Source organism: Danio rerio, chromosome 5 (assembly GCF_049306965.1).
Source record: "Danio rerio strain Tuebingen ecotype United States chromosome 5, GRCz12tu, whole genome shotgun sequence".
NCBI lineage: Eukaryota > Metazoa > Chordata > Actinopteri > Cypriniformes > Danionidae > Danio > Danio rerio.
In genome coordinates this window covers 6,140,001-6,157,500 of record NC_133180.1, presented here as the reverse complement: position 1 = coordinate 6,157,500, position 17,500 = coordinate 6,140,001, and the positions used below count along the sequence as shown (strand labels likewise).

The 17,500-nt window shown below is 34.0% G+C and overlaps 1 protein-coding gene across 7 annotated transcripts in view; it reads right to left on the bottom strand.

The window, feature by feature from the left end:
* Positions 1-1,310: 1,310 nt before the first annotated feature.
* The window catches only part of mapkap1 (MAPK associated protein 1), a 105,560-nt gene continuing 89,370 nt past the window's right edge, over positions 1,311-17,500 (bottom strand). Inside the window, exons 10-13 of one of the 7 annotated variants that reach the window (XR_012406659.1) lie at positions 10,593-10,730; positions 7,044-7,141; positions 4,006-5,428; positions 1,311-3,475 (exon numbers count right to left, since the gene is read on the bottom strand). Coding sequence is in view for 1 of the 7 variants with exons in the window: in XM_003198574.7 (XP_003198622.1) it covers positions 5,306-5,428; positions 7,044-7,141; positions 10,593-10,730 (359 nt within the window). In the remaining 6 variants the exon portion in view is untranslated. Of the gene's footprint in view, positions 6,659-6,757; positions 7,142-10,592; positions 10,731-17,500 lie in introns of all 7 variants that reach the window. The other 6 variants (XR_012406661.1, XR_012406660.1, XR_012406662.1 and 3 more) reach the window with 6 other exon arrangements.

Here is a 17,500-nt window from a genome sequence, read left to right as displayed (position 1 = left end):
TCAAAAATCTGAACTTCAGCGGACATTCGCGCCGCGTTAACCTATCAGAAGCTTGCTCTTGTGGGGGCGTGATTGTGACGTAGAACCTGTTGATGGTGTCCCGGGGAAAATCCTCCAGGCGACACCAACAACAAGTCATCAAACTGGGCTTGGCTCACTCAGAAACACCGCTGAAAGTCTCCGTCATCCAGGTTCAGTTTCTGGAGGAGTTTATGAGCTCACAGAGCTGGATGCACCTCTGAAAGGATGTCTCCATAAAGCACATAAACACTGTTATTTTCTTCATAAAATCCATGTTAGCCATTTAGCTATGAAGCTAGAGTCACCGGGCAGACAGAAGCCCTGCCCATCACGCGAATCCGCGTCTGTTTTGAAGTGAATTTGACACGCGAATGAAGCGGATTTGACGCGCGAATGAAGCGAGTAAACTCAAATGTTTACGCAGCAATTTACGCGCGAATAGCGCGATTTATCTGGTGTGAACACAGCATTACAGTTTCGTATCACACTACTCCAAATTAAAATTAACACTAGTAGCAAACCCTGATTGGTAGCATATTGAGTCATCAAAATGTGCTACCTACTTTTTAAATAGGAGGTTGTACAATCTGATAAGGTATAAATCAACAGAGCACCAGCCAACCCAACTGTGCCTGGGCGCAATTCAGAGCACTCACACTTATCAAACGAACCGGGAAATACGCCTGGGCACGGTTCGCATAGCCTAGTGTGAGTACACCCTGTCATGTCCAGAATCGATCTCTAACTAATCAATCTACTCTAATCAATCTCTAACTACAGAGGGTGCAGAGGTCATTTGTACTATTCTTATAAGTCTTGTGAAAACACAAGCCAGCTTTTTAAAAATTTTAAAACAATTTTAAAGAATATATTTATAAATTTAAACTACATAGATTGCCACATATTTTTTAATATGCTGTAATACATTTAAATGTAATTTTTTTGTATGTACATATTACATGAACCTCAGCTGTGTGTTGGCGTGTGTTTCCTCTGGGTGCTTCGGTTTGCCCCACAAGGCTAAAGACATGTGGTATAGGGTGAATTGGGTAGGCTTATTTGTCCATAGTTTATGTGTGTGAATGAGTGTGTATGGGTGTTTCCCAGTGATGGGTTGCAGCTGGAAGGGCATCCGAGGCGTAAAACATATGCTGGATAAATTGGTGGTTAATTCCGCTGTGATTATTAAAGGGAGTGAGCCGAAAAGAAAATGAATGAATTAATAAACTGTAAAAAATAAATAAATAAATAAATAAATAAATTCAATAAAAACACCAGCACAAAACCACTGTAGTTCAGTCTTTAATTAGAAAATCTACATATATACAGTATAGATGTACTGTAGCAAATATTGTTGATTCCATAGGCCGCATGATAACCCCCCCCCAGGTCATTGTAATATTATAAATAAAGTTTCTTATTTGAAATGTCTATTCAGCTGTAATCCCCGTCACAGGAACACATGCTGTCTTTGTCCAACTGAGCGTCAGTCATTGCTCTCCGGCTTTGACAGACACACAGAAAAAAAACAAAATGAAACAGGATCAGTCAAGACAACATGGCAGTCGGAAACCTGAGTCAGAACAGTTTTGGATAGAACGAACACCCTGAATCCAGTTGAACAACAGCAGCGGTTGGAGTGGAGTTACACAAAGACAGAAACAGGCTGAAACGGCAGATTTGGTGGGGAGATGGAGCCATTCCTTGCAGATGAAATGAACCTATTTTTAAAATGTTTTCTGAAACATTTACCAAGAAACGTGGCAAAAACGTCATACATTCCCATTGCAGACAGTCAGAGGAGCCAAAGCCGCCATCTAGCCGCCGATTGGTTCGTTATTATAATATATGCAATTAAAAGAAGGGAGAAACACAGTCACAGTCCAAAGAAGTAGTTATTCATTTTGTATTTGATCGTTAAAAATCGGTCATTCCTAAACCTAGCGGCTTCCTCGGTTGGTAAAAAGTTTGCAGGCATTTTTGACCTGACTGAATCAGCGGATGCTTAATAAAATCTAAAAAAAAAAAGTAACACAAATGCAGTTGATCTGTAGCAGGCACTGAAGTACTATGGCCAAAGAGGGTTTGTCATCAAACCCTGAATGCAGTTGCTATTTACATCGTTTTTGTTAAAAAAAAAAAAAAAAAAGGAAAAAAAAAAGCATCCCTTTATGCATCGATGTCTGTTTGACTTAACAAGTAACACTTTACTTGAAGCTCGAGTTCGTAAGACACCTTTAGAAAAGTGACAGAACATGAGATGCATGCTTATAACAGCTGTCATTAAGTGTTAATAGCTCAGTTATGTCATTTTAAATGCAATGATGACATTGTTTGGGATGTCTCATTATAGTGCACTGTAAGCAATATTCGTAAATGAGCAGCTTTGCGTATTTTGCGATTCATGTTTTTATTTTTCCCCGTTTATTTATTCATTTGTATTGCATTAGTAAAGAAAACTACAAACCTTGTTATAACAATTTGACATAAATACATAACCTGTTTTTGTCATAAATCTGTCATAAACATGATCATCATGAGGCCATTATAATAGTGTCATGAATGTTATAACAGCGTCAGTAACATTTCTCTTGACTTCTTGAACTATGGTTGTACAAATTAAATTGGCCTTTAAAATGTCAATAAATATGAATGACGCTTTCATTAAATCATTCGACACTATTGACACTCTTACAGAACATTTTTAATGACAAAAGCGATCAAAAATGCATCATGATGCAATCATAATGGACTATCATGTTTATGACAGATGTATGACAAGTTATTTTGTCTTGATAATGCCAAGTTGTCATGACACAGGCAGGTTATGATGTTTTAGTTTGTTAGCTTCTGTCATTTAAAATGTCAGCTGTCTTTAAGTGTCATTTGCACAGTCATGTCATATTACATTTTTGAGATACCTTCGTTATGACAGCTTGACATAAGCTAATGTGTTATAACTTTGTCTTTGTCATAACAACTTGACATTATCAAGACAAAATAACTTGTCATAAATCTGTCATAAACATGATAGTCCATTATGGTTGCATCATGAATATTTTTTGATGGCTTTTGTCATTGGCTAATATCTAAATGTTCAGTCAGATTGTTGGTTGGTTTTGCGAGTACATTCGAGTGACAGCGTGGAGCTTTAGTGCTCTGATATGATTACGGACCATCAGCTCTCGGAAAGGCTGAAAAATCATTCGACTCTATTGACACTCTTACAGAACATTTTTAATGACAAAAGCGATCAAAAATGCATCATGATGCAATCATAATGGACTATCATGTTTATGACAGATTTATGACAAGTTATTTTGTCTTGATAATGCCAAGTTGTCATGACACAGGCAGGTTATGATGTTTTAGTTTGTTAGCTTATGTCATTTAAAATGTCAGCTGTCTTTAAGTGTCATTTGCACAGTCATGTCATATTACATTTTTGAGATACCTTCGTTATGACAGCTTGACATAAGCTAATGTGTTATAACTTTGTCTTTGTCATAACAACTTGACATTATCAAGACAAAATAACTTGTCATGAATCTGTCATAAACATGATAGTCCATTATGGTTGCATCATGAATATTTTTTTGATGGCTTTTGTCATTGGAGCTGTTCTGTGAAAGTGTCATTACTCTGTGGAATAATTTAACAAAAGCATCATAAATATTTAACGACATTTTAATGACCAATTCAATTCGTACAACTGTAGTTTAAGAGGTCAAGAGAAATATTAATGACGCAGTTATAACATTTAAGACACAATTGTAATGGCCTCATGATGATCATGTTTATGACAGATTTATGACAAGTTATATTGATGTCAATTTGTCACGACAGACTAGTTATATTATAAGCATGCAAACAAAAGTTATATTGTCCTGATAAAGTCACGTTGTCACGACAAAGACAAAGCCAGGTTATGATGTATAAGTTTATGTCAAGATGTCATAACGAAGGCATCTCAAACAATGTCACCTTCGCATTTAACATGACTTAACTGTGCAAATGACTCTTAACGACAGTTGTCATTAGCATGGAAACAAAATGTTAAATATTCTTGATAATGTCAAGTTGTTGTAACAAAGACAGGTTATAATGTATTTGTTTATGTCAAGTTGTCATAACGAAGGCATCTCAAACACTGTCACCTTTGCATTTAACATGACATAACTGTGCAAATGACACTTAACGACAGTTGTCATAAGCATGCAAACAAAAAATTCAATTGTCTTGATAATGTCAAGTTGTCGCAACAAAGACAAAGCCAGGTTATGATGTATTAGTTTGTCAAGGTGTCATACCGAAGGCATCTCAAATAATATCAGCTTTGGATTTAAAATGACAACTGTCCAAACGACACTTAAAGACAGTTGTCATAAGCATGCAAGTTATATTGTGTTCATAATGTCAAGTTGTCGCAACAAAGACAGGTTATAATGTATTCGCTTATGTGAAGTTGTCATAACGAAGGCATCTCAAACAATGTAACTCATGCATAAAAAGACATAACTGAGCGAATGACATTTAAAGACAGCTGTCGGACAACTATCATGTTTATGACAGATTTATAACAAGTTATATAGTCTTGATAATAATGTCAAGCTGTCGTGATAAAGACAGGTATGATGTATTCATTTAAAGGCATCTCAAATAACACCAGCTTTGGATTTAAAATGACATAACTGCGCGAATGACACTTAAAGGCTGTAGTCATAAGCATGCAAAGCAAAATAGAGTCACGTCATGATCATAAAGCTGTCGTGACTTCCTTACGAACACCCCTTCAAGTAAAGTGCTGCCGCTTAACATCTCTGAAACATACGGGAACGGCTAATACGGTTTCGCTTGCTCATTCTGGCTTTTCGAAGTTTCCGACTGCGTTGGTTTTGGTGCGCGTTTATGTACAGTTCATTTGTAGGCAGTGGAAGAAGGAAGTCTTTGAAAACTGACGCAAAACAGCAGCAAGTTCTCGGCCCTTGGCATCCAGAGTCCAGCTGATGGTTTGGTCTGGTCTGGGCGATGGCTAATATCTAAATGTTCAGTCAGATTGTTGGTTGGTTTTGCGAGTACATTCGAGTGACAGCGTGGAGCTTTAGTGCTCTGATATGATTACGGACCATCAGCTCTCGGAAAGGCTGATTTTCTCCATCTGGAACAAGACCACGGCGTTCTCCTCTTTCTTAGGTTTTTACCTTTTTGATGTTCCTCTGTTCCTCACACAGGCCCGTCTCTTTCTCTTGGTCTAGAGTTGGCTGAACGGTTTCATCCTCCAGCTTTACTGGCCTGACTTTTTGTCCTTCTGGAAACTAAAGCTCGTGCGGCGGCTCAGTTTGCGCTGTTTCTGGGCAAAATAATCCGCTCTCGATGTGCTGGCACGAGACTCCAGGATGTAGTTCACCTGGGTGAAAAAAAACAGCAACACATTCTGTAAACAGGGTATATATGAGAATCAGAGAGTGAAATTCAATAACTTTTAAACCCTTTTTAGGACTCTTACCATATATTTTAAGACGTCATAGCCACTTTAGGTTTCAACTGGTAACACTGGCAACCTTTTAACTAACAGTATATTTACTAAATACAAATAATAAGAAACATTACTAATATAATGAATAAAAAAACTAATCCTGTGGTAAACAAAGCAACAGGATTTTACACGGCAGCCAAAGAGCATAGAATCACCAAGAGGCGACACTAGTCCCTTTCACACATAAAGACCAGTCTGGAAAATTACCGTCAATTTTCCGGAAAGTTCTGTATGTGTGAACAGGCCCTTTTTGAAAATACCGGTAAATTTGTTCTGCCAATTTTCCAGAAAGAGAAGTTGTAAGACTACTAGTAAATTGCCGGAATGCTGCACTGTGTGAATACAGAAAGAAAATTGCAGGAAAGAGCGCGCTCATACTTGGCGTGCTCACGTGAGACATCTACTCCAGCCAATCAGAACAATCAGACGCATTTACCTCCGTGTTGTTCATGAAAATAAAAGCCTTTGAATATTTTTCCAGACACATTTAGCTGCTAGTTGTTTGCCTTCTTAATGCCAACTTTGTAAAAATCATCGATAAAATGCTTATGATAAACCGCTGTTTACATTCAGGCTCTGCTTCAGTTGCTTGACGCGTGTGCACGTGAAGCAGCCGGTAAGCTCCAGGACACACACATTATGTACATCTCGGCATGTGAAAGTGTTCCACGATATGTTTTGATCGAAGTTGTTCACAATACCTATGCATCGACATAATGTTTGTAAGTTTGTAATGTAGTCTAATGTGTAAACATTTAGTTGTGGTTCCAGCTTCTGCCTTTGGATGTCTCTGTGACAACAACTGCATGAATGCTAAAGCTTTAAATAAAAGTCAGACCATCAGCAAAAGCCAGACTTCTATGTTTACAAATACAAGCGCAGCCGTTTAGAGCTTATTTCTAGTTAATGATGTCAGAATTTTCGTTATTTTGAAAAGGATGTGTGTGAATGCTCTTTTCCGGAAAAATTCCAGAACATCCATGCCTGTTTGAACAGCGTTTTTTGAAAATAAATAAATAAATACACACACACACACACACATTTAAATATATGAGCAATATCACACCATGAGCAGCAGTGCGATATGGCTGTATATCAGCACTGGTGGGAAGCGTGCATTGGCACGAGGCCACAGGCCGTCCCGCCAGCACTGATATACAGCCATATTGCACTGCTACAGGTGTGATATTGCGTTTATACAACTGTTCGACAGCACAATAGTTTATATAAATAAGAAAATCAAACACGGAGAGTCTAAAAGCCCCTTTTTTATTAGAAGCCGTTACTAATTCACTAACGTCACTTTAGTGCTAGTGTTTGAATGATTCTCTAGCGTAATGTCTAAAGTGATGACAAAACATTACATTACATTATAATTCCATGATATTTTAGAAATGACCCTGTTAGAACCCTGAATTTACAAAGAAACGCAGTAAAAACATGAATAGGTAAAAATGCAGAGGCGTAATTAAGAGTTGAACTTTACCTTGAGCACAATCTCATTGACGGTAGCAGCGTCACACTCGAAGTACAGAGCTTTGTAGTCGTGGTTGCTGAGATATGTGAGTTTAAATATTGCATGATCTACAAAGGAAGCATAAAAATCTGATTAGAATCAGAAAATAAATGTACAGGCATAGTAGATGACTGGCAGATCAACATCCAGTAGTTAAAGATGAATAAGGGAAAAAATAAATGAATACAATTTAAATTAAAATAAATTAAATATTTTATTTATTAAAAAAAAATAATAAACCAAAAATATAAAAAAATAAAAAATTTATTAAATAAAAATAAATATTTGAATAAAAATGTAAAAAAAAAAATAATTGATTAAAAGAAAAAAAATTATATAAAATTAAAAGTAAAAACATTACTAATAAATGTAAATATTTTAAATAAAAATGTAAAAAAAATAGAAAAACTTAAATGTTTTAATACAAATTTAAATAAAAAAATAAAAGAAATAAATAACACAATTAAAAGTAAAAACATTAAAAATAAATATAAAAAAATCTAAATTAATTAAAATAAAAAATAAAGAATTCAAGTACATAACATTACCAACAAATTTAAATATTTTTATAAAAAATAAAATAAAAAAGTAATTAAAAATAAAGAAAAACTAAATAAAATCAATTAAATATTTAAATAAAAATTAATTTAAGTTTAAAAAATAATAATATACAATTGAAGCTAAAAAATTACAAATTTTATATTTAAATAAAATACAAAAATAAAATAACAAAAAAGAAAATAAAAATAAATAATAAATTTTTTTAATTAAAAATATGAAATAAATTACAATTAAAAGTAAAATAAATAAATTAATTGATTAATAACAATAAAATAAATTAAATAAACAAAACAATCTCCAAAGCTTTACAATATTGTAAACGTAATAGCTAATACTACAAAGTTTTTAAACTCATCTAGGGAAAAACTATTTGATTGGTCAAGTTGTAAATAAAATAAGATTAAAATTAAATATAAAATAAATTACAATTATATATATAATTTCATTATTCAAAAAAAAAAAAAAACATTTTAAATTAATTAAATAAAAAACTAAATAAATTCAATAAAATAAAACAATCCCCAAAGCTTTACAATAATGTAAACTAAATAGCATCTAATGCATCTAAGAAAAAAACTATTTGATGGGTCGAGTTGAAAATAAAATAAAATGTAAGGTAAAGAGCAAATACCAAGAAGTTTTTCAAATGCATATAGAAAAGCAAATAATTGATAGATCAAGTTAAAAATAAAATTAAATATAAATAAAGCAAGCAAGCTAAATCATGCACACTTTCATCAAACCTATATTGATTATTTCCTCAAATATACATATATCTATCTGAAAGTACATTTAATCATACATTTGTGGTCTATAAGGTGTACAGTCATATGTTTCTGCTCACCGAGGCTGCATTTATTTTTTTTAACTAAATTAAAATAGTAATATCTTGCAGCATTATTACAATTAAAAGCACTAGTTAATAATGACATCGAGGCATGGGATGATAACCGGTTTCAATATACGGTATATGTAAGTTTAATTCTTTTGTGACTATTTTATTTAGCTGTTAGGGCAACAGGTTCTCCAACAGAAGCCTCCACCATCAAGAGCTAATGATCAGCCCACAATTTAGCAAACATCAATCACTTGTTACCCAGACATGTAAAAAGAACCTATTTTAGAGCAGTAATCACACCACCATGATACCGTGAAACAGTGATATATCTATCCAAGGTTATTATACCACTAGAATCGTGTACCGACCCATGCCTAATGACATCTTAAAACACATTCACAGAACATATAATAAAGGGAACATCCCAGTGAACATACACACTGAAGGACTGGAGCATCAGTGAATGTGTCTTCTGTTCATCAATCAGTGTCTCTGTCATTTCCGCTAAAAGTACACGTCTGCATCACTTCACCAGTGCAAACAACACACAGAGACACAGCAAATATATTCTGTGTCTTCAGTGAGAGATTTCCTGGAGGTGTAATGCAATATAAATGTCTTGCTGACTTTGCAGAGCAACACTGAATCTGTCACGTCGCCGATGTGGAGGAAGTTTATACATAAACCACAGGCACCTTCTCTCTGATTATATTACTGCACTGGAGCATTTCAAAAAGACTGAAATTCAGGACTTCATTTCACAAGAATGTGTTCAACTTTAATGTGCGTTTACTGTATAATGAAATGTTTGTTTGTTTCTAATTAAACTGTTCGTACTTTTATAATGAGCAAAGGATATTGAAAAGTAGCATGGTTTTTACACAATAATTACTTTTATATCTAAAATATTAAATATATATTACAAGTAATAATATAGCACACTAAATAATACTATAAAATGATAATAATAGTAATAAGAATAATATACTTGACAATAAATATGACAATAAATATATAATGACAATAAATAAATGGCATTTAAAAAATTACAAATACATTTTTATATAATGAAACATAAATGTTAAATATGTTTTAAATAATTGTGCATATTATTTAAATACTAAATTAAAATCTAGTATACATATTGTGATATAATATAAATAAAATAGTAAATTGCAATTTTTTTTTAAAACATCTGAATAATTTTACTGTTTTTCGTGCATTTCAAAATGAAGTGATCATTAAAGTAAGAAAGAAAATTACATGACACACACACACACACACACACACACACACACACACACACACACACACACACACAATAATTAATATAATGTTTTCAAAAGTAAAACGGTTTTTGATATTGATAATGACTGTAGAAATTACAGATTTTTTCTACAACTTAAATTTGTGATGAAGATTTGCAATGGCATACTAAATTATACCGTACAATAAAAATAATAGAAATTAATATGGTAAAATAATATAAACAGCAATTAAAATAATAACAATGTAATGTTAGTAATACAAATATGAATGTTACATACACGTTTTAAACAATTTAATAAATACTTTTTTAAATAACTAAGACTGTAATTCTAGATGAAAAAATACAGTAGAAACAAAAGAAATTAAATAATATTTATTTAATTATTTATTTTATTATTTAATTAAATATTATTATTATAAAAACATTCATAGTGTATAAGACATTTATTCTTTAAATTTAATAAAAATAATCTACATTTTACGACTATTTAAAATGTATATTTAACATTTCATGTTGAACTATATTAACAATTAATTATTGTTAAAATATTTTTGAATACCATTTTAATTCTTCTTATTATAATCTTCTTATATATATTATAATATTTTTTAATATATTATACATATATTTTTTTTTACTATTCCTAAATTATTTAGACATAATAGGACAATGTCTGTAAAAAATAAGCTGATTAATTTAAAATATGACAACTTTTAATGATTTTTGCAGAAATAACAGCAGCCTTGGAGACCATAACACACATTTCTAACCTCTTGCACGCACACACACACACGCACACAAACACAAATAAAGTGTAGATGCAGCTCTAGTATTGTTATATTTGACTGACTTGGACTCTTCTCCTCCACCAGGTCGCAGGCACACAGCAGGTCCGAGTCGATGGAAATGGGCTTCTGGCGGATCCAGAACTTGGTACTTGTTTTCTGGTTGGTCACAGGGTCGATCTCCACCTTTTCTCCAGAAATTCCTGCAAAAATTGTCCAGGTTTTTACCTCAAAATATGACATCCAAACTGCCATAATAAAGTCTGCAAAGAGATGGCATCTGGGTGTGTGGGAGTTATTTCAGTGACGTGTTCACATACAGTGCATGGTTTCCACTACATTATTTCTTCCATGGTGGGGCGTCACACCAAAATTCACTCACGCCACGGCTACATTACAGCTTCATATGCCCCGTTTCCATTGAGTGGTACGGCTCGAATCGCTTTTATGACCGTTTACACTGTCAAAAGGTGTATCAAACCGTATCGTACCATACCACTTTTTCGGCACTTTCAAAAGGGTACCAAACACGAGAAAGGGTACCAAAAGATGGAGCTACACGTGTAGCTGAACGCTGATTGGTAAGAGAGATATGTCACAAGCTCGAGTGGAGCTAGCCAGAATGAAAACAAAGGAACCGTCATGTTTTAAATACACAGCCAAGACATTACACCACAATACTATATGCATCTAATAATGAGCCATGGATGAAACAAACCTTGTCGTCGTCTTGATGTACAGACACAAAGCCAAGAAGAACAAAATCTGTCGTGTCCTGTTGCCTTTTTACGAGCCTGTCTAAAAGTGCAAGCGGTTTTCGTTTTCTCCAGGGAGCTCGCCATTGCATCTATATTTGATATAATGAACTTCTTGAGCTGATGATAATAACGTGAGCGTGATTATTGAAGTGTCTTCGACAAACGTGAGAGTGAAGCACAGAGAAACAAAGGAGAAGCCCGACAAAACAAAGGAGCAAATTGTTGCAGCAAACTGAATCATGAACAAGCTCCCATGTTTATCATCTTTTTTTTGACTATTATGAACTGGGAATCACTCTCTAACAGAGCTTACATGTGCTGGTGAAGATTACAGGCACAGATGAGAGGTTTGCTCTGACTGTGGCCGATATTTTGTGTTGTTTTTGAACCTAAATAAGGACTAAATGTCTGCTGTGTGTAGTTTTTCTGTAATTGGTAATATATGAGAGACTGTAAGGGTCTGTATGTGTTCATTTTTGTTGCATTTATTTATTTATTTTATATAACTGCAGACGTTACAGTAGGCTATTTCGCACTGTCGTTGATCTGCAGTTATAATCAGATCATGTTCATAGGAAAGTTAGTAATGAACATTTATAAACAAATATTTATGTGTATAAAGCATCTGTTTTGTAAGACGTGCTTCTCATTTAATATGTGAACGACCCGTACGGCTTTACTGTAGACATTTATTCCAGCGAGAATGACGTCAACTGAAACTTTCTGTGGTAAACCACGCCCATCAAAATAGTACCCTTGGTAGTGGAAACGAAAGCCTGATAGAGGTGAGCCGTACCGACCCATACTGTACTGTACCAGTCAGCGGAAATGGGGTATTACTCAAAACATTCAGTTGTTGTAGTTTTTTTTTTTTATATCGGGTAACACTCACACAAAAACTCATAAAAAGGTAAGTGAATTATAACATAGCAAAGTTTTCTGTAAACGTAGTAGTGCTGTGCATTAATTGTTTAACCCTTTAAGGTTACATGTGGGAGTGGAGAGCATGAGACTGATTCCAGTGACGCTCCAGGGACAGACGAGTGTTCGCTGAGGCCAGCTTCCAGCCTCCACCGCTAAGACTGCAGCTCTGCACAACACTTTTGGCCAGCGGAGAAATTAAAATGTTCGGTTTCTCTTAATGTTTTTTTTTCTTCACTCTCCTATTGGTGAAGTTTTTTTTTCCCTCTCCACTGTCGCCACTGGCTTGCATGGTTCAGGACCTGTCGAGCTACACATCGATGAATTTGCTCTGCAGTGTTTGGACTCTCAGTAATGACTTTAAACCACACTGAACTGAGCTAAACTGAACTGAACTTAAACACTAAAAACTGAAAAACACTGATCCAGTTACTATGACCATTTATGCGAAGCTGCTTTGACACAATCTACATTGTAAAAGTGTTATACAATTAAAGCTGAATTGAATTGAAATTGAATTGAATACATGCTGACAGACTGACAGGGCTGCGCAATATCTGAGGCTAGCAAACAGAGTTTCTATAATTGATGAACACATGAATGAATATATATGTGTATAAATATATATATACACTCACACACACAGTTGAAGTCAGAATTACTAGCCGACCCTTTGAATTTTTTTTTCTTTTTTAAATATTTCCCAAATGATGTTTAACAGAGCAAGGAAGTTTTCACAGTATGTTTAATAATATTTTTTCTTCTGGAAAAAGTTTTATTTGTTTTATTTCGGCTAGAATAAAGGCAGTTAATAACTTTTAAAATCCATTTTAAGGACAAAATTATTAGCCCCTTTACACTATATTTTGGAACAAACCATCGTTATAAAATAAGTTGCCTAACTACCCTAACCTGCCTAGTTAACCTAATTAACCTAGTTAGGCCTTTAAATGTCACTTTAAGCCGTATAGAACAGGGGTTCCCAAACTTTTTAGCCCGCGATCCCAAAAATAATCATATCAGTGGCTCGCGACCCCCATTTTTCAAGGTGGTTGTACTGTAAATTTGTAAACGTTGCAGACACAACTATAGGCAAATATAAACATGAGCTTATTGACAACACAAAAATGCAACAGTCTATTAGCCATATAATGTTTTTTAAAGTCATTTATGGATTTAATTATATTTTGCTTTTAAAATTAAAGGCTGATGACTGATTGTTATTTTTATTTTGTTGTTTCTTTAATGCAACTATTAACTATATTCTGTCGGTTATGAATAAAATATGGTAATTCTAATAGTTTAATAAAATTTATTTGAGTTTTGGATATCACCAAGCGACCCCTTGTCATTGTCCCGCGACCCCCCAGGGGGTCCCGACCCCCACTTTGAGAACCATTGGTATAGAAGTATCTTGAAAAATATATAGTCAAATAAACACACACACACACACACACACACACACACACACACACACACACACACACACACAGATATATATATATATATATATATATATATATATATATATATATATATATATATATATATATATATATATGTATGTATATATATATATATATATATATATATATATATATATATATATATAGTATTTTAATTATTAAACAGCATATGTTTAAATAATACAAAAATATATGTTTAATGTGTTTTAAATAATACATATTTATATATTATTTAATACATATAAACAACTTTAAATTGACAAAAATATATCTTAAACGTTACTAATTTTACTTAAAAAATGTTCAACATGTTTTCAATTTATTTAATAATTAGCAAGGTTTCAACATTTATAATAAAAAACAAAAATATATCACTTTTACACATTGAAATAAATAAATAGCCTTTACAATGGCATACTAAATTTAATAAAAATATACAATATTAATATAAATATATCAATTAATGCTTATATAAATAGCCTTTAAAATATATACAATTATATGACATAATATTTAGTAGTATTTACATATTAAATCAAAATTCCTGCAAAAGTGCCCATTTTTTTTTCTAAAAATATGAGATCTGATCTGTCATATTTTTATCAAAAGCATCTGGGTGTGTGGGAGTTATTAGAATAGGTATTTGTGGAATATGATTACAGGTCTATCTCTCTAGCACACACACACAGGCAGAGTCTATCTATAATGGATGTGACGGCTGTCCATCACGCGCAGCACATGAGAAAACAGCATGCAAACAGTGTCAGTCAGTGTGGATCTGGAGAGATTGTTCAGCTCTTTCTGGCCTCCAGCACTGCTGTAATTGGGATGGACTGCAGACACTGCTGGAATATTCCTTGTGTTTTCAGAGAAACAGCAGTGTGTGTGTGTGTGTGTGTGTGTGTGTGTGTGTGTGTGTGTGTGTGTGTGTGTGTGTGTGTGTGTGTGTGTGTGTGTGTGTGTGTGTGTGTGATCTGAAGAGCTTTGGTTTATGAGTGCAGTCCTGTGTTTTGAGACACTAGAGATACAGAGAGAGAGAGAGAGAGAGAGAGAGAGAGAACTCCTACAGGAATATCTCAGTGTCAGACTGCCTGAACTATAGTAGTAACAGTTGTACAGTTGAAGTCACTTGATTTCTTTCTTTTTTTTAAATATTTCCCACATATTAACAAATATTTTCCCAAAAAACATTTTTCACAGTTTTTACTTAATATTTTTTTCTTCTGAAGAAAGTCTTATTTATTTTATTTCAGCTAAAATAAAAGCAGTTTTAAATTTTGTTAAGACCATTTTAAGGTCAATATTATTAGCCTCCTTAAGCTATTTCTTTTTTTAATCGTTATACAATACAATAACTTGCCTAATTACCCTAACTTGCCTAATTAACCTAGTTAAGCCTTTAAATGTCTTTTTAAGCTGAATACTAGCATCTTAAAAAACTGTCAAGTCAAATATTATTAACTGAAATCATGGCAAAGATAAAATAAATCAGCTATTAGAAATGAGTTATTAAAACTATTATGATTAGAAAAAATCTTCTTTCTGTTAAACAGAAATTGAGGCAAAAATATTCAGGAGGGCTAATAATTCTGACTTCAACTGTGTATATTTATTTATACTTAAAGGTTCACAAAACCCTAGAGTACTTTTTCTGAGATTGTAACAGATGTGTGTGTGTGTGTTGAGCATCAGTTAAGACAATGTTAGCACTTGTTAGCTTTAATTGTGGGAAAACTGGATAATTTTGAGCTTTTGTCAGCTGATTTCAGCTTCCGGGTTTCAAATGATTTTTGGGGTGGATCAAAACGCAGACCTAGCGCAAAAGTGCAAAGATGACACGTCGAGTTCTCATTATTATTCATAGCAGAGTTTTCTTGTCCTATGAGAAGAGCCGGCTTCTTAATTATTCATGACTGCACGTGCTTTCCGAAGGCAAGGCAGACCTGCCAGTGCCAAGCTGTGAGACACAGACCCACAGCACACAGCTGTTCATGAAGGGTTGTAAGTGTTTGTTTTCATGATCCACACGGTTTGTTGCATGTTTTTCCCCACGATGCTGTCAGGGACGATTCATCAAAGCTGTTTGTGTGCAGCGAGCATTTTCGTCGGAAGAGCAGTATGAGAATTGGAGAATGGCGAACGTTGTCTTTCATCATGAGTTCATTCACATTTAGACACATCGCCGCTCTGCTGTGTTTGCCTAAATCCTCTAGATTACCTGCAGGGCTAGTAGTTAAAATAGACAGGGCAAGAGACCTGCTGCACTGAGTCTGCATTCAAACCTAGTGATTGATTTTATGAGCCGACTGACAACAGTTGTTCACTCCTCTCCTTCTCCCCTGCTGGCCACGCCCACTTCTGCCTCTGATCGTGGAGCTCCACACCCATTATCATGCATCTTTTGAAAAAATTCTGAGGTAGACTTACCCGAATATGGGGGGTGTCATGACCCTTTCATAATAATGTACTTTCTCACACTATACAATGATAAAGATGATAATAATAATATTAGTTATAATAATAATAATAATAATAATAATAATAATAATAATAATAATAATAATAACAAATAAGCATTGAGGGTCCTCTTAAGGCCCAAGGTGTTTTTTACATATATTCTTTATTTCACCTTTGCTATTTGGGCTTACTGGAACCTAACTAGAATAAAAACCTAAGTATCATCTTTTGATACAATGTACTTTTAGAGAAAAATTATGTATATATATATGGATTCGTCCTCCGAATTTACCTAAAACACTTTTTAATGCATATATAACATAGATTTTTGACTTTCAGAGAGTTAAAAAAAAAATTTTGGACAGTTAAAAATAGTGTTTGGGACATTTCATAGGCTGCAAAACAGTTGCAGGATGACACTTTATGTCTGTAACAAAATATAAAACATTCAAAGTATTTTAAACATCCACTTAAGAGCTAAAATGTGCTGTCCACGTATGTGGACACTCAAGCCCTCGGAGGTTAAAGTTAAACAATTGGAAAATAGGAATGAGAGTTCATCTAAAACAGGGGTCCAGGTAGCCCACGAGGATTACATGAGTTGCCCACAGGCCTGTTCTAAAAAATAGCTCACCATTGCACCACATACCAGTAAGCTGAATGTAGTATTTTTTGAAGCTATTCTTTTTAAATCACACCTGCATTGGTGTAAAATGTGTTAATGACATTAAGGTATATATATAAAAAAACTAAAACTATTTCAGACAAATAAAGTGTTGCATATTGATGTTTCGGTTTCTTACCTTGTTAAATTATTGTTGATAACTATTGTGAGAAATCATCAACATGATCAGTGTCTTCAAATAAATGAATATCATTTATCGTTAATAATTACAACATAGAATTAAAAGTAAATTGAGAAAAATTGGTATTTAAGGAGTGTGCATCAAACTGGTAGCCCTTCACAGTGATTGGTACCCAAGAAGTAGCTGCCAGTTTCAAAAAGGTTGGTGACCCCTGCTCTAAAACATATTGTTACGACTGAAGTTTATTGATTTATTTATTAATGCGGATTGTACTCTGTCTTTTTCTTTTGTCCTGCATTCTTGTTGTTTTTCTGTTGTCTCATAGGCTCCCATACCGGCGTGATTCCCTGTTCTGATTGGCTGCTGGTCTCAAAAGCCTGTATATAAGGGAGCTTCCGGCAGGGTTCGGAGAGCTCATTTCTGTGCATTCGGTGTTCGGAGTGGAGCTCCTGGGTTTCCCTCACCCCTCCGGCCAACGACCAACAACCAATACTGTACTGATGACCATCATACTGTGGCAATTAGGATGTAAATCCATACCACCTGGAGGAAAATGATTACAGGT